Consider the following 18,341-nt stretch of genomic DNA (forward strand, 5'->3'; position numbering starts at 1 on the left):
GTTCTGCTAACCTATAAGACGTTTACTAATACGCAAGTGACAGCCGATTTTTCGTTGCGTGCTATTCGGGTTGTATCGGACAGATGAGTTGCTGGTTGTATCGGACAACTTGTACGATTAATAAAATTTAAATTCTCACACCTTTTTTAGCAATCTTTTTTATAAATGTGATGCTTGTACCAGAAAAAAAGTAAATAAGACGTAGTTTTTATTTTTTGTTATTTTTTATGGAACGAAATGTAAATTTTCAAAGACTGTTTATTTTATTTACTTTTTACATTAAAAAATGTTTATTTTTATTTATTGACTTATGTTATACTTACATAATAATATAAAATAATAATATACAATAAAATCTATATATATATATATATATATATAATATAATTTATATGATACAACCCTCCACAAAAAAACATGACAAAAATATAGTGCCTATAAAAAGTATAAAAAACCGATAGATATTTTTATTTTAGAAAAATGAGTTTCAAGAGATGTTTTGGTATAAGAATAAAGTTTTTTATGGAACGTAGTATATTTAAATTTAGCTATTTAAAAAAAAATTATTTGTGAAAAAGCTTAGGTGTCCGATACTATACGACTTTCCCCTATTTTCTTTTAAATCTTGTAAAATAACTTATTACAAAAAATATTATCTCAGAGAGAATTTGAATCTGAATCTCCTTGCTATCCGAGCGAGTATTTTATGTTTGACTTATCGAGGCGTGAGGTAATATTCATCGCAATAATCAGTAAATTTAGAAAAAAAATTTTTTTTCAAGCGTGTAGACAAACATTAGTATCAAAATGAGATATACTCTTTCTTCTTTCTTTTCGTTAAAAAAATTTTTTTTTCGTAATTGTTTCTTCTCGCCAAAATTTAGAGGGAGAGGACAAGTAAAAATGTGCGAATCAAGCATTTGCATGGTCGAATCGAATTAAATTGAATTTTTGATAACAATTCGAAATCGAATCAAATCTCTTCGAATACGAATCGAATCTGAATTAATTTTTTCTAGATTTAAATTACATGTTAATTTAAACAGAATAAATATTAAAATTTATGATTTACATCATTTTACGCAATGATTTAAACAAACTGAAGACCTGTTTTCAATTTACATCTCATTACAAAGACTCATATCTTATGTGACATTTTGAACTAGAAAATATGTAATTATTAATATGTATATACACGAATAGTTGGAATGCTTTCGAATATTTTATTAATTTATATGAATACATTATATACTTCAAAAATTATTAGATAAGAATAATTGGTCGAAACAAATAAAATCGGCGATTGATTCGAAATTCTCAAACTATTATTTCGATTTCGAATCTTCAGATTCAAAAAAGAACTCGAATCGATTCCACTGTGTTCAATTCGAACTATTCGCACTTCTCTAAGCAAGTGCCTCTTTCTTCCTCCTTTCCTTATGCCCACAAATCGCTTGCGCCTATATACCTGAGTAAAATTTTTAGTTAGAATATTTTTATTCCACAGCGTTTGAATTTTCGCTGTATGTTTATCAAATCCGATATCAAGTTTCACTTATGAATAATAAGTTTCAAAGATTGTAATTCTGCACATACGGAATTGCAGAGAGAAATGAAGGAAGCTTATGATTGCAGGTAGAGCAAGGACGAATAGGAGTGGCGACGATCTATCTGGGCGGCGGAGTCTGTGGTGCTCTGGGAGCGTCGCTTCTACAACCTAGTCTTTACCTGGTCGGCGCATCGGCAGGTGTTTACGCGCTGCTCACGAGCCATCTTGCTCATCTCTACCTGGTAAGCGAGAGAAAAAGTTTCTCAATCTCTAAGAAACGGGAGTCGGACGATGTAAACCGACCCCTCAACAACCCCTCGCTCTCTGAAAAGTCTGCGCAACGTTGCGTGTCGCAGTATCAAAAAGGAACGCGAGGGAAAAAAGAGAGGAAGACTACAAAAGATGCTGCACTAAAACTAGACGCTGCGCGCTATCGCGCAGGAATGTTTCCGCTTGAAATATTCTCGCGAAGGAATCTTATTTAAAGTGAATAACGGACTCTCTGTTCGCGGGGAGTGACGATAATAAAAAATCCTCGAGTCAAACACAGTAATCAATTTATTGCGTATTATCTTTGTATGATTAAATACGTATATATTTTCAATTATGTTAATAATGAAAGGTATATATAAGGTATTGTTCAATTTGTTATTTATTCAGTGCACCTCAAAAATAATGTTAAATTCACAAATTAGATTTTCATATTTCTATATTTAACGCGTAATCAAGCCTTTTCGTTTGCATCTTGACTCTTATGTCCATTTCTACCAATGTAGATTAACTTTAATCTCGAGTCAACTTACTTTTTATTTTCTTTTAGTTCTAGAAATTAAAAAGAAGTAAAGAGTAAATTAAACCGAGATTAAAGTTAATCTACATTGAAAGAGATGAGCTTTAGTGGTGGAAAAGCCGATCGCGTATAAGCGTTTCCGTGCATCGTTTTGCTTCTCGTTCGTTGCAGTGTCACGGCGAGTTGCGCTACGCCGGCTGGCGTCTCGGTGCCGTGTTGCTGCTGGCCGGTGCGGACGTCGCGTCGCTGCCCATCCCTGCGTTGCTCGGATGCGGTCGGGTCGGTTGGGCGGCGCATGTTGCGGGCGCGCTGGCGGGTCCGCTTCTGGGTCTGGCTGTGTTCCCGAATCAGAGCAAGAAGGACGCCCGGGGCCGCAGATTCGTGCGATACGTGCGGCTGCTGTCGGCCGTGAGCGTGATGCTGCTCATCGTCGGCGCCATCCTCGGCAACGTCTACCTGATCGCCCTGCCGCAGCTCAGGAAGCCATCCTGACAGAGGATCGAGATGCTCGTCAAGCTCTGCAGACGGTCCTTCCTGATCGTGAAGATCCGGGAGGCCGCCGAGGGCGTGTTCGAGTAGGCCCGCCGTGCAAACTCGCGGGATCCGACCGATCATCGATCGCGTCGTAACTGCCAGTGGACTTTTCCACTCTTCAGAGCTTCAGATCTCACGTGAATCTCGTGCAATCCAGTCTCAATCATCCATTAGACACACGAGAAGCATTCACGCCAAAATGACACGCGATCGTGATTATTAGGCAATCCGTGCGAAAATTTTTACATTTTACTCCAGGGGAAGATCGTGTGATCGGTACGCTGATCGAGACGCTTGTGAAGAAACTTGGGCGAGCTCAGTGAAGTCAGTAGGAGGAAACACCAAAGATCGACGACTCGTCAAATTTGTTTGTGCTATTCGCTGCCACTAGAATCTTTAGGATTTCGAGGACATTAGACGGAGTATGCGAATAGAATCATGGAAGTACTGGAGAAGTGACTCTTTGCGCCTGATACTTTGATAAATTTGATATTATGAATATTGGTGAACGTCGCGACTTTTTCTACGGACAGGTAAGACGTTTCAAACTGCCAACCGCAACCCTACCTGCCGATAGGATCGGGTTGTACATGTAACATTTAATAACACGCATTTGTGCAATGCTTTTTCTCGTTATATCGATCTCGGTATATCTATGGGCGAACAAGATAAAAAACTATACAAAAGTGTGACATGTGTGTGTAATAAAAGTGAGAAAAATTTCTCCCGTAAAACGATGTATGAAGCTGAAGCTGATATACATTGATGGTACACGTAAGTCTGTCCAACAATGGCGAACGATTATTGTAGAATGTGAGAAGTAATTTATTTAAATAAATGCAGGGGATAGAAGCTATTGTTATGGCTCGCGTGCTAAAAATCGCAATTTCGAGTACGTTAAACTAGTATGTCGCAATGTTGAGGACACACAATGGGATACTTTCATTCTTTCAATTATTCATATTAACAATTATAGCGTGTATGAAGATGTATAAAAAAATAAAGCGATCATATTACTAAGGTAATCGTGTTATGATATAACGGAAATTTTATTAATGGCAAGATAAATGTATCGATCGTTAATAAAGCAAAGTTTAACAACGGTGCGATTGATCTCGAACTGCGAAACTGTAAACTCTCCGTACAAAGCAATTCGCTGTTGTAGAAATAACATCATAATCTCGAATCATCTTTTGACGTTATCAACTATAATTGTAGAGCGAGAACGGTAACGGAATTAGGAGTCCAAATTGAATTCCTTTCACGTTTAAGCCAGAGTCCTGCCATGTTTTCCAATAAGTGTGCAAGAGAAGAGATCTTTTATAGCGTAATCATAACATAAAAATAATCGCGTTTCTATTTACGAAGCTGTAAGACTTGCGAAATATTTATAGCGTAGCACGTAGCGTCTTTAATCACGATGTGCAGTGTTTGTTAAGAGAGTTCGTGTACGTACAGATTTGGAGGCGTTCATCAATTTTCGACCGTGTTGTTTCTCCCCGCTTCAATTTATCATAGCCAAATTACAATCGACGCCACGAGATGCGTCAAACGGTAACATAAATTATCGTTATTACAGCTTGAATTAACAGCTCGGTTAAACTTGTGCTCGTCAGAATTCTCCGATAAATAATTAGACGCGAAGGTAAGGAAGTGCTTGGGTTAACGAACGCTAGCCTGCTTCACGAAATTGGTATCTATAAGGCCCATTTTTTAATAATATATGGTTAACGGAAAAGTTAAGTTAACTAAAACTTGAAAGTTAATTAAAACACCCTTTCATAAGCTTATAATCAAATAAACTAAAGGTTACGTGCACATGAGTTGAGTTGGCAAGTTAACTTGATGGTTAAGTTCTAATCAAATGTTGTTAAACAATAAACTTCTTGGTAATTTTTAATCTTTAGGTAGTCATACATTGTGAAAATGGGCCTAAGCGATTTAATCCTAGATATACATACTGGAGTCCCCGGGACTGCTTGCAGTTTTGTTAAAAAATTGAAATATCGGATCGCCAAATTTTTTTGTTACTATTTCAAATATGCCTTTTTAGAATTTTCAAGGATTTTTCAAATCGGTCTATAAACAAAAGAGATATGATTTTTTGAAAAAGGTGCTAAATCGAGATTTTTTCGCGTTTTTAAACTTTCCTTTTTCTTTGAACCCGAATATCTTGAAGCTCCTTAATTCTATCGGCTTTTAAACAATTGTTCCTTGGTCGATTCTCTATTGATTGAAAAAAAAATTAATTGAAATATGTCCATTTTTACTAAAGTTATAGTAATAAATATGAGTGGGGTCCCCAGTGTGTATACGACGTCGTCATAAAAACTGTGTATACCTAGGGTTAACCGATAGCTTTTACTTGATTTGAATATAGACTTTAATCATTTTTTAAAGTTTGTTGATAATTCTGAGGAGCCATTAAGAAAGTTACGGTCAAAGATGCGCGGTCGAAGAAGATATTAGTGCCGAAATAAATTATAATCGCGCGTTTATATACGCAAGCATGTAATGATATAGATTATATATAGAGCGTAATGCCATATGCGAGAAAAGTAATGTGTTCTCCCGGACAGTTAATCGTATACTCGTATACCTTACTTGTTTATCAATGTTACATGAGACGAACTGGCTGTGATTATGTTAGTGTTATCGTCGACATGATTACACATTACTGAAGAAAAATCTTGTAAATATAAATTATTGAATATAAATATATATAATTACACACACTATACACACGTACTGTGATTTCGCCGCGAGTGTATAACGAGACTCCCGTTATCTCCATTATTATATCGAAACGATCGATTACTTGCAATAAAATTCAAGCGAATCGAATATGACGTTTTACAAACTGACGCAACCCGCTCTCTCTCTATCTCGAATCCATCCAACTATCCTGCTCTCCGTATTCGCATTATTAACTGTTACCATTCCATATCCATCATTATTATTTCATTGAATATCGAGAACATTGATATTTTGCAGATTAGAGTTAATTAGGTTTGCAATTAACTCTTCGCATTAATTTCGATTAAATGAGCCATCTCTTTTATTGGACATTCATTTTCCCGAACAATTTCCGCGCGATGTGTATTGATTACATTATTTTAATAACATTATCGTTGCATATATTTTGTATTTTACGTATTAAAATAATTTCCATGAAAATTTTTGATATTATTACGAATAATGATTCCGCCAGAAAAACTAAAAAAAATTAGTGCTTTATTGGATAGAATTGATTAAAAAGGGCAATTAAGCAGCTTTGTGAAAATTAATTTTATTGGAAATATATAAACGTATTATTTTCCGCTATTTTCTACAAAAGAAAGAGAAATGAGAAAAAGAAGATGAAGCGCAAGAAAGTAAAGGTAAGAATTTATTACGAATATATTATATATATAATATAAGCCTCTATGTGCGGCATTTAAAGCAAAGCCCGTCAATTTTAAAATTAATTTAATATTTAATCTATATCAACAAACATAACCATGGGTTTTTTTCCAAAAAACTAGTTTTCATTATTATTTATTCATTTACTATTTACAATATTATATATTTATTCAAATATAAAGAATTATCTTTACTTTATTAAAGCTTTATTTATTTATCGGCATGTACAATCTGTTCCACAAGAGCATACGGATCATAATTCTGTTAACAGATGTCGTATGAGTAAAATTTTTATATGTTAATATTTGCAATACATTAGGCTAAAATGTTTTGAAAGTTATACATTTAATCATTTCAGTTCGGTTTAATTATTGTGTTATAACTGGATAAAACACAATAAAAACAGGATACATAAAATGGCATTTTTGCAAAACACTGATTTTCACAATCTCTTCATGTTAATGCGATTGAAAATGTATGGATTACTATAAAAATCTAGATGAAGAAAAAACGTGTCTTCACTCTGAAGAAATTATTGTATCAATTATGTTCGATTTAGAAGTCATGATCTAGAGTTTCCAAGATTTTTTACAAAAAACTTTGTAAAAATGCCTCAATATTTCCAAGCCTTAATCGACAATGGAGGGAACTAGATGACGTATTAAATATTACAAATGCATCGAAGCGTATATAATATACTTGAAAAATCATATAATTATTTTTCAAAAATCTTCTTTCTCAAGAGAAACAGACCGTACACTCTTGTGGAATAGACTGTAATTCGTGGTCTTTCTGCCTGTATAAATGTATAAGAGTATTGAAGATTGTAAACGCTAAAAAAAATGTAACGTATAAAAATGAAAACACTCTGAAGATTTAATAATACAACGTTTTATAAATCACAACAAAGCATTCTTATAACTCTCAATATAGTATATCAGTTATAGCATAATAAAGATGTGAATATTTATTTATGTCGTGATGTATACTTAATACTTTTAATTTACCCTTAAATTTAACAATAGCATCGATTCAATAAATAATGCTTAAAAATAATGAATAATATTAATTGAATCGACGTTATGATTTATAAAATTATTTTAGCACCATTGACAACAATGTTCGTTGACTGATTTTGGATCCTGCCTATGTCTAGCGATAGTGAGATTTAATATATTTTAATGGAATTTAATTTTAATCAATAATGCTATTGAGATCGTTATTATAACTTAAGAGTTAAAGACGTAAAATGTACCTTGTTATTCATATTACATGACACAACATTTATTTAGAAAATTGGCAAAATTGTGAAAATCTCCATAAGGCAGTTCTTCCAAATCATCGTCAAATAACTTTTTTTCCAATCAGAATTGAAATATCGATTTATGTCAGAAAAAGATGAAAGATTATTCAATACTTGAAGTTCAGTTCATGTGAATTATTTCTTTTTCAACAATTTAATTTTGTATAAATATTTATAAATCACACATAATAACTGACTACCTATTATGTATGCTACAAACTTAATTCAACTGCTTGCAATAAAATTCGAGTGAACAAACATTCGTGACAAACTGCATGATGCAATCATCCGCTATCTCGAATTTTCCCAAACTATCCTTCTCTCTGTATTTGCACTAAAAGATGTGTAATTTAGCGGGATAATTTAAATTTTGCAAGAGCGTTACGTCTTTACTGAATGATTATTTTCCCTCTTTTTCTTTCCTTATTTTCTTTACTTTATCGCAGTATTCCAACCTGATATCTTTTGCATTCGGTCTGGAGAGATAAATTACGAAGATAAATCAAAACGGCACCCTCGTCTCCCCACCCCGCCGCGCCGGTATAGACGGATAATTCCCATTAAAGAGGAAAGGCGGTCGTGGTGAGCGAATACCGCGCTAACTTCCGCCTTCATCCACTTATCCTTCGAAGCACGGAAGGACTATTCCTCACAATTACATCCTGATCGATCCCGCCGTGGACGTGGATTCTCCTAAGGCCCGCGTTTATGACCGCCGCGCGACGTTCTAGGAATAATGCTCGCCGATACAGAGCGAGGGGAAAACGACGAGACACGAAAGAAATTAGAAGGAGGAAATCTGGAAATCCCGGGATAAGACAGGAGACGATAATCGCGGGGAATTATAAGACGGATTATACGGGCGATACCTCTAATCGGAAGAAAGGTCAATTATTCAGATAGAAAAAACGGAAGAGCGTCAAACTGCCATTAATCTTCAACTGATAAAAAATCACGGCGAATATTAGAGAGAGAGAGTCTTCCGTATAATAAGTAATCTTTTTTTTTTACTACCTCTGAAAAATGCGGAAAACGCTCAGAAAAAAGCAAAAATTATTAAAGATCTCTTTTCGACTTTTTGTACTTTTTTTTTAAACCGCAGATATTAATTTGCCATTCTTTAGATACATGTTTTGTCTCGTATAAGAGGAGGAAGATCGAGAGATGTTTATGAAGAAAATTAATCTGTGAGACATCCAAACAATTAAGGATTTGGCGTTTAAGTTCCGCCAGTTTACATAAATCCGCTTGTAATGCAACCGTATTTGAGGGGAAAACTTAGAGACAATCCATAATGATGCGACTAACGCGATACAACCCGGGCGCAGATATTACATCCAGTTAGTGTAATCTGACCACGAACGTCGGTGTCTCGTTATCGAGGGTCATCGAGACTGAGTCTATCGGTTTTGCTTGGATAATTACGTGGTCCAAGTTGTCCAAAGTTCTGACCGAAGATTCATCGCTCCACCAAGATGTCTTAGCGATACAACAACGAGCTGTCTTGGTAGTTTCAGAGATTCGTAGTTTCAACCAGCATCTAACTAAGCATTGAAAGTAAAATAGTAATATCAAATTTTGTGTTGTCATAGTAAATCCAAGCATCCACAATTATAAATTCTATCATGTTCTTCGTATAAATGAATAGCTAATAAGAAATTTTTAGAAATTAATTTTCTATAGAATTTGATTTCTATAAAATTTAAAGGTATTTAAAGATAAATGCTAGGGTAATTATACATTTAAGTGCTAGGGTAATTATTCATCATGATAAGATCAGTGATTGCTACTTAAATCTGTAAAATTCACGATGGTAAAAAAAATCTACGATTTAAAAATTTTCAAACTTTAAAATCTTGTTCGCATTACGAAGTTCAAATCTGAATATCGTTCCTATTTTATAGAAATGTTCCATTTTTTCTTGCACAACTAATTCCAGAAGAATTCAAAAACATTTTAAAAAGTTTCATCAATTAAAGAAGTTTTATTTTTGTAAATTTTATGTAGAATTTAAAATTAAATGAGAGGTAAATTTAAAAGATGATGACCAAATTATAAACAACTTTTTTATCCTTTCTCAAACAACGTGTATGCACTTTTAATTTTCTCAACAGAAACAGTCTTATTTTATTGATGTTTAAACGTTCGCGAGACATTTTCTTTTTACGAGCGAATCGATTGTTCGATTAACATTCCAACTGTTCGCACCGGACACCAATTTCCGTGCACCTGCATTCCTCACAGGGACTCGAGAGCTCCGTGATAATTCTGCCGACGCGATACATTCGCCCGTATATATTGCAACCCGCCAGCTTCAGCAAACTGCCCACGGACATTGGTATCTCGTTGTCGAGAACCTTTGAGGACGACGTCTCGACAGTTTCCGTCTCCTCGGTTAACCTTTCCGCACTCGTCGATGAAACGACGAGAATCTCCTGATTCACTCGTACAGCGCTGACGGAGGAGACATTCGACGTCTCCGTGGTTTCGATCAGTTTGTCGCTGAAACTTGTGTTCGAGGAAAATAGCAGCTTAAGAACACTGTCCAAAGAAAAGATGGTGACGTCCTCGGAAGCGTTCTCCGCGGTGGTCTTTCCATCTTCACTTGGGAAATTATCCGACCCGGTGCGATTGTCGTATCTCGTGGTACGATTGTCCTCTTCGCCGGTGAAGTTTCTATCGAGATCCTCAGTCTCGGATACATTTCCCTTCATGAACTTCTGCTCCGTAGTGGTATTGCTCCGACGGAGATCGTACTTCGAACTGTCGGTTGTGCGATTTGACTCGATCAACGCCGTTCCGTTGTAATCGAAGACGTCTGTCTCGGGATTTTCGGGGGGTTTGTGATCCACCACTTGATTCTTCGAATCGTACGTTAACGAGACGGTGTCTATTGAAGATGCCTCACGGTTCACTCCGTACTTCGCCAACAAAGAGGAGGAGTCGATGGTTTCTTCTCCGTAATCGAAGGGCGGTTGTATCAGTGGCACCTGCTCCATGAAATCAAAGTTCGACGGGTGTTGCAATTGATTGCCTATCAAGCCTTGAGCTGAAGTCTTCGAAGCCGACGTCATGGACGTCGTTGGCCTGAGCGTTGTGATGCCGCGCTCAACCAGATATGGCATCATGTCTTCGATCAGAGAAGGCAAGTCCGGGGCTGGCTCGGTCTTGATAACGTCGCGAAACGGATCCGGGGACACTGTGGGCTGTCGTTGAGACGGTGCCGTGGCGTCGGCGCGGTCAAGCACCACCGTTGGCGATTCGTCGGCTTCGACTATATAAGATAAAACCGATAAGATGCGTTATAAACATAAAAATGTGCACACGTGTCTTGAGCGCTCGTATATATAACATTTCTAATAAAATCTTACGATTATTTATTACGACAATTATGAAACATACCACAAACGATTTTTCCGCAACACTTCTCCTCGGAATTGATTCTACGACAGCCAATTTTCAATGGCGGACACTTTTCTGAGGAACAGACGACTTCTCCGTAATAACACATGCAGATTATGCAATAAGCGGCACGTGGCAAGATCTCACCGTGGCGGTATTCCATATCTTCAAAATGGCACTTATTCGATAAATCTAGTTTGACAAAACAATTCAATTACGATTATATTGCTTCTACTGTTTAATCTATTAGATTTTTTTTAGATTAGTAATTAACCGAGAGTATATATACCGTTATTCTTTTGCGGATTCGTGATTTGTGGAACTACAGTAACTCCAGTACCGATCTCAAGATTTAAGTCTGTTGAGCGAAAAGGAACATCGAAGTATGATGGCTCTCTAGGTACAAAACCACCTACGAACAAAGATCTATTACTTATTATTTACATTAAAAATATTATTAGTGCGATAATATAATTATTATTAAAATTGATTAATCTTATTAAAATAACAAAATAATATAACATCCAATTTTTAATTCAATTACACGATACAATAAATATATTAAAAAATACGCGGTCTAGAAGAAAAAGAACTAAAAATTGTTTTTAATACATATAGGTATTTAGCTCGTTTTTATAAGATCTTTATTTGTGCATCTTTGCGTCTAGGCTATTCATTTGACTTCTTATAGAGAATCATGAAATACCTTCGGTCTCTACGGGCGGGCTAAATCGGTTCTCCTGGGTTGCAATATCATAAAAGCCGGAAGCATCGGTCGGTCGTAGTTTAGGAGGCACTACAACTGAACCAGGAGGATATCCAGTCTCAGATGAGGATACATCCTTGCCTTTCACCAACGCGTCTGCTGCCACAAAGGGTATTATCCTACAATAGCAAAATTTATACTTTTTCTGTTGATATACATAGCTACAAAACAAAAACAACTCGTAATAGTTTTAATAAAATTTTTAAAAAATTATTGTTTTATATGTACATACACATATATAATCTTATTTACATTATAAAAAATTAAAAAAAAAGGTAATAGAATTTTAAGAAATAAGACTAATTCTTTAGGATTATGTATCTTTTTTTTCAAATTATAATTGTGCACAAAAATGTATCTTAAATAAATTTTCTTTAGAAAGAATACAACATAAAAAAGCGCTGTGCATTTTCTGCCGTTAGAAATGTAACCGACGTAAATCGGTATCAATCAGTTGTTTTCGACAAACGATTTCAATTTAATTCATGGCAGTATTCCCTGGCCAACAAAACTCGCAAAAAAAACGGTTCCGTTATAAGCGTGAAAAATTGATTGCACATCGTGCCGGCTAATAAAAAGAAATAAAACGCGCTATATCGATTACATCGACTGCGCAACGTTGCACCTGCCGATACTTTTATGCATTCTAAAAATACACACAATTATGAAATTTGTAAAAAAAAAACCATTTACATGCTCCCTTCGTACTTCCCACGAGCGGAAGTTGTCAAATCACAGAACGGAATAGAAGACGATGATGGATCGAGATATGATAATAGTCACCTAACGTTCGGCAACGACGGCGGCAGAAGTTGTTCGTTGTAGTCGTACTCATAATCCTCGTCTTTTTCTCGATGAGTGATGTTCAGGATGGCCTCAATGTCAGGTGGAATAGACCTAATTGGATTTATCGTGACACCTTGTATATGGCCCACCGAGACATTCGTCTTGACTGTCACGTTCATCACGAGGATGTCGTCCGGCATGAGTATCGTTGACGATGGACTAGTGACGGGTCTCTTGCCGATGGTCTCCGTCCTCTATGTCACACGTGTTTAATCATAATTTACCTACTCTTTTTTATGACAGTAAACTTTGCGCATCGAATATATTTTATATTTAACAAATATAAAATATGAATAACAAAGCAAAATAAGTTTGCGACTAAATTCCTAAATTTAGGTTCCGTTTCCAGATTTGTTTAAAAATAGGAAAGAAATTTAAATTTTAAAATTTCTTAAGATTATAAAACTAATTTAAAAAAATGTTCACTTTAAATTTACTTTGTAAAGTAAGTTATAAATTTATTGAAATCTGCACTATTTTTTATGTTAATTTTAAGAGAAAAATGTCTCATTTTTATTTATTATTTTCCCTCATAATCCTGAATGTTCCTTTATTATTGAACAAAACACTTTATAAAAAGAAATTAAGATAATCTCGTTAAAATTTCGAAAATTCTCAGATAATTATATAATCAGAAATAATTAATAACAGTATTTAGTATAAAACTACATTGCATACCAAATAATTAGATTTTACAAAAATCTGTGATTGTTTCTTGACTTTTAAGAAACTATCTCATTAATGTTATTTCGAAAAATTTTATTATTAACATTATTGTTACCTTAACGTGTGTAGAGTTCTTGAACAATTTCTCGTCGGGAATAAGCATTTTCCCGGCATCTGTGGAAACTACGAAAGGATGCACCGTAGCTTTGTTTTTCTCAATTATATCCGCTTTCTCCCCCATCGTCGCCCCTGTCTCCGTAGCCTCGTCTTCGTTCCGTTCCACGTTTTCACTCGCGTTTTTGTCTCCGTCCCCGCCGGCATTCTTGTTTTCATCGTTTCCATTATCGAGCGCTAATTCGGGAAGCATCATCGTCCATTCCAACAACGAGATCGTCGAGCTATCCGTGCTAGATGAATCCTCCGTCGTCATGATCGTGGACATGTCCGTGAACGTGTTCGTTAAGCACATCGTGCAGGAACCAGTGGCGGAATCAGCGTCTTTGGTGGACGCTAGTGTCGACTCGAATGATATCGATTCAGTGTTACTGGATAACTGGCCAACGAAGACAAATAATCGTTAACGTCGGATTGATTTATGATCGAATGTACATATATACTTCCGTGAATTGAAGAAAACAGTAACGCATTAAAGCGATAAAAAAAGTTGCACTCCGACAAATTGCAGTGTTTTTATTGAGACTAATAGAAGAATATATCTGATTTAATATTTGTTTCGTTTCACCATGTTATCTAAAATTATTTTAAAAATATTTGTATTACATACGTCGACATCAACAATTCCAATTATATTTTTACATCTGAATTAGCACTCAATAAACATCAAGTAATATGTAACGTACCTGTTAGTTCCCACTCAACAATGTAATTATAATGTAACACATGTGTTATATTATAGTTATTGTCGAATGGAAAATTACAACAGGTACATTACATGTTACTTGGCGTTTGTTGGGCAATGTATACATCTATCAATTTAAGCATAAATTAAACGTGGATTAAAGAGCAATTTAAGAACATAAATATACGTATTTGCACACCCCTCACATTCGAAAAATGTTTTTAAATTACGAGTTGTAATTTTTATAAATAGATTAACGGAAAAGGCTTTTGTTACGCGAATTATCATATCGTCACCTCATTCGTTGAAGTCGCGGCAGTCGTCACTTCCAAGGTCGATTTATAGTTCACCGTCCCTATCAAGATTTCATTGTCCATAATGTCGGTCTCCATAGTCGAGGGCCAAGCGGTCGAGTAGGTGGCGACAGATGAGTCCTCCTCGAGATCGATCGTGCTGGTGCTAATCCGTTCCTCGACCACTCTGTGACCTCGTCCTTCGACGGATGGATTCGTAGATTGATCAATCGCGGGCTGAACAATTAATGACAGGCCCTCGTAAATCGTTTAGGATCTCTTCACAAAGGGATTTTTTTTTCTTATAAAACTCTATGCGCGCTTTAAAGCCTATTCGTAATTCGATCGGCCAAGTCAATGTAACGATTTCGTCTAGCTTGCGTTTAATCGGGCAGCTCCAATTAAGTTGAATACTTAATTTTTGTCAATATTGGAATAATGTACGGATATTGGTAATGCAAAGTAAACGCTTTATAAATTATTTAAATTATTAAAAAACTCTGAAAGTATTGTTGTTATTAAAAAAACATTTTGTTTTTATGTTAAAAACGATCCTTGTAAAAATTTTTATGTTAAATTTGTAAGATATTCGAGTGTTTAATATAATGTGATTGTATTATTTTCTGTAAAATTGATATTCAACATTTCTTATAATTAGTGTTAAAATAACACAATTTATGAGTAAGTGAACAAATAACATAAAAATAATGTATTTAAAAAGTTTTAAGATAAATAAATAAAAAATGTATTTATCTGTTAATTTAACGTATTATAAATGTTAATTTTACTGAAGAAATTTGCTTCCAAATTGTGTAAATGTTACCTTTTTGTGTAAATTTTTTACGTAATATTTGTGTTATCTTATAACATATTTATCTTGTGCTAACTTAACATAAAAATTTGAATGGATACGTGAAATGTGTTGAATTTAACACAAATTTTTTCCAACTGTGTGTGCGTATACAATGTACCATAAACTAATAATGCAGAATTTTAATAAATGTGTAACAGTGTTGAAAGTAAATAAAAAAAGTAAAATTTTTTTTCAGTTTTATTAGAGATAGAAAAATAAAAAAAGATTTTTAATTTAAGAAATTAAATTAGATATATAAAAATTGTTATGTGTCTAAAAAAATTTAAACTTTATAAATATTTTTATAAGATTTGTTATAGATGAAAGATAATTACAAAGATAATAAGCTTCCTTTAATTCTGTGGACTTCTAGGAACCATCAGATTCTGTTATCTCTTTAATAGTATTGATGCGCGATTGACGCGCTCGTTCAAGAATCCAAGTTTGTGACGAATCCTCTGAATCCGCCACAGTTGTTTCCACTGTCTGAGTAGATTCTCGTGTATCTCGCGAGATTCGAATTCTCCATAAGTGGTATTCTGTACTAACGACGCTACCCATTAATAATAACGCAACACATCCATAATAGATACGTCGTCGCCCGATCGGAAACTCGCATCGTGCTACGTGATCCAATAAGGTATGCTTCTCATTCCAAATTCCTGAACTAAGTCGAATGTCTAACGCGTTTATAATCAATGTTTCGGGTAGATTTCATTGATTAAATTCCGCCGACTACATAAATCACCTCCCCTTAACTTCGATCCCATGAGCATGTTCCTACTATTTGGTAACTTTGGGATTTAGGATAGCAAGCTTATTTAGAGCAGTTAGAACTATTTAGCAGAATTCGCTAAAAAGACGATGCGATAATTTACGCTTCTAAGTGTCGTTCTTAAGAATAAATGTATAAAAAGAAGAGGAAACGTACGAAAAAGTTGGTCTCCTTGCGGAATTTAGCGTAGTCCTTGCTGACGAAGGCGTAGGATGCGTAGTTTTGGGTAGCCTTAACTTCGATGCTGCCGCCTGGAATGTTTAATTTCTCAGTTTTTTATTAGCATTCAAGAAAGAATATTTGTACGTGTATGTGTGAATGTGTGTGCGTGATAATTCAGCTCGTGAAAAAAACTGAGAGGATTACTTTTAGGACAAACCCAACCCGACTTGTGTTTCTCTTATCAAAATGTTTTAAAAAGTATATTAATAAGGCGTATATTAATTATATAATAAACAATTTTAATTAAAAATTACAATATAAAAATTATATTGGACAATATATAGACATAAGCAACCTTGAACATTAACTACACTATCGTGATGAATTTTAAATAGAAACGAATCTGTATAATACAAGCTATGCAACACAGCCTGGCTTATTAAGTTTGATTCTCTTTTTGTGTTAAATTTAAATTTTAAATTATAATGCACATATCTCATTTCCAATTATTTCCTCTTTATTATTAAATTTTGAAAAAAATAAAGAAATTAAATATTAAAGGGGATTAACCGAGCAAATATTAATGTATAGAACAGATATTTCACATTGATCAAATTAATAATGACTAACAGTAAGAATACAGAATGGCTGAGCGATTCACATAAATCCGAAAACGAAATATTTATCAAAATAGTATAAAGTTAAACCACGTCATGTATTTTTTTTTAACTAAAAGCGAAAATATCAGCAGCATTTGTTAGTAGATAAAAACGTGCTTTTAAGTCGATGTTTGCAGGTCATTGACTGATTTTCGTTCGGTAGATGCATATTCCTATCAGCCACGATATTAATATCGATGGCTATCGCGCTCACAGAGCTGCCATATTGACTGTATCGAATAAACGCTCTCGCGCGGAAATTAAATCCTCTTTTAATTCGCAGATGTTTCTCGCTTCCAAGAATCGGCGTGTTTAATTCGCTTACGCGCGCGCAAAGCCGGGCAAAATATTTTATTTTCCTTTCCCTGCGAGCTGCTAGATGAAATATTTCCAAACCCGAAAACGAGACGTTTGTTTTGTTGACGATAGCATTCGTTATTCCCTCGCATCGGCATGCATCAAATAAATATTTTCGCTTTCGGTAAAATATTTTTCAGCCAAACCTTAACCGAGCGAGACTCAATTCAACGTCGAGCGATCGACTTCCATTACCATAGTCATATATAGTTTTATTGTGCATCGCACAATAAAATTAATATTTCAAAAATATACCTACATATGAAAGAAAAGGATTCAATTTCTTATTGAACAAAAAAACGATAGCTTCTAAATATACTCGACTAAAAATAGAGAATTTAAAAACTTGAGGCTCAAAGGAAATAAAGAATTAACTTCAACAAAATTAAAAAATAATCGCGTAATAGAGATATGCAGATTTGGAAATACCGCGATTTAAGAATATAGTGAGAATAGTATCGGTAAAAAAAATTATTTTCATTCAAATTAAATAATTTCTATTATAATTTTTTTGTTTGTGTTTATTCTTTTTTTTAATTTTTTCATTGTATATTTTCTAATAATATTTTACAAAAAGCATCACGACGTTAACAGTCTCGTATTTCGATATTTTCCAGAATCGCGTTTTTTTCCTCTTCCAATATTTAATAATGGTCTGAAAATGAAAGGCAATATTCCTGACCAAGGAATTTCGCGATTAATTCAGCGGAAAACACAATCCAGGCGTGAACTGGGCCGGGCGGGGCGTAGCGTGGGACAATCCCGAATGCGAATTTGCGTGAAACTCACTGCAGTTGTAGGTGGACGGGCAGCATTGTCCTTCTCGCACGATCGGGCTGCAGCCTTGAAGAGGTGGGGCGCACGCAAGTGGAACGCACCGTATGGCACCCATTGCGCAGAAACAATTGTCGCATGCGGCCTTCCACTCGATGTCGCGAACCATCTCGCCCTCGACGTAAGTGCGCTCGCCCACGCGACATCCTGGACAATCATATGCCGTGAAAATCGTGAAAATGCGAGTGTGTAAATCGCGTCCCTTCCCCCGCGTAATTTCTTCTGCCGCCGCGCGCCGCTCGCACAGAAAATACCCCGTGACGCGGACATCCACGGATATTCGAGGTCCAA

At 35.2% G+C, this 18,341-nt stretch overlaps 2 protein-coding genes across 2 annotated transcripts in view; one reads left to right on the forward strand and one right to left on the reverse strand.

Annotated features, from left to right (window-relative positions):
• The window catches only part of LOC105450349 (rhomboid-related protein 2-like), an 18,979-nt gene extending 14,061 nt beyond the window's left edge, over positions 1-4,918 (forward strand). The window contains exons 3-4 of the mRNA XM_011690140.1: positions 1,636-1,791; positions 2,511-4,918. Of these exons, the coding sequence (XP_011688442.1) occupies positions 1,636-1,791; positions 2,511-2,831 (477 nt within the window). The 3' untranslated portion in view covers positions 2,832-4,918. The remainder of the gene's footprint in view (positions 1-1,635; positions 1,792-2,510) is intronic.
• Positions 4,919-9,653: 4,735 nt separating this feature from the next.
• Positions 9,654-18,159, reverse strand: LOC105450350. The gene is made up of 9 exons (XM_011690141.1): positions 18,006-18,159; positions 16,195-16,289; positions 14,414-14,647; positions 13,374-13,811; positions 12,530-12,786; positions 11,687-11,865; positions 11,270-11,392; positions 10,981-11,172; positions 9,654-10,852 (listed from the first exon to the last, which is right to left on the reverse strand). The coding sequence occupies exons 1-9, from the start codon at positions 18,157-18,159 to the stop codon at positions 9,765-9,767; spliced, it is 2,760 nt and encodes a 919-aa protein (XP_011688443.1). The 3' UTR covers positions 9,654-9,764.
• Positions 18,160-18,341: the final 182 nt, after the last annotated feature.

The sequence above is a fragment of the Wasmannia auropunctata genome, unplaced genomic scaffold (assembly GCF_000956235.1).
Source record: "Wasmannia auropunctata unplaced genomic scaffold, wasmannia.A_1.0 LD336063.1, whole genome shotgun sequence".
Taxonomy (NCBI): domain Eukaryota; kingdom Metazoa; phylum Arthropoda; class Insecta; order Hymenoptera; family Formicidae; genus Wasmannia; species Wasmannia auropunctata.

Coding starts and splice junctions, on each gene's coding strand:
- LOC105450350 (XM_011690141.1), bottom strand. CDS start 18,159: ATGGTTCGCGACATCGAGTGGAAGGCCGCATGCGACAATTGTTTCTGC. Junction 12,787..13,373: donor AGAACTCTACACACGTTAAG/GTAACAATAATG, acceptor CGTGTGACATAG/AGGACGGAGACCATCGGCAA. Junction 10,853..10,980: donor TTGCGGAAAAATCGTTTGTG/GTATGTTTCATA, acceptor TATCTTATATAG/TCGAAGCCGACGAATCGCCA.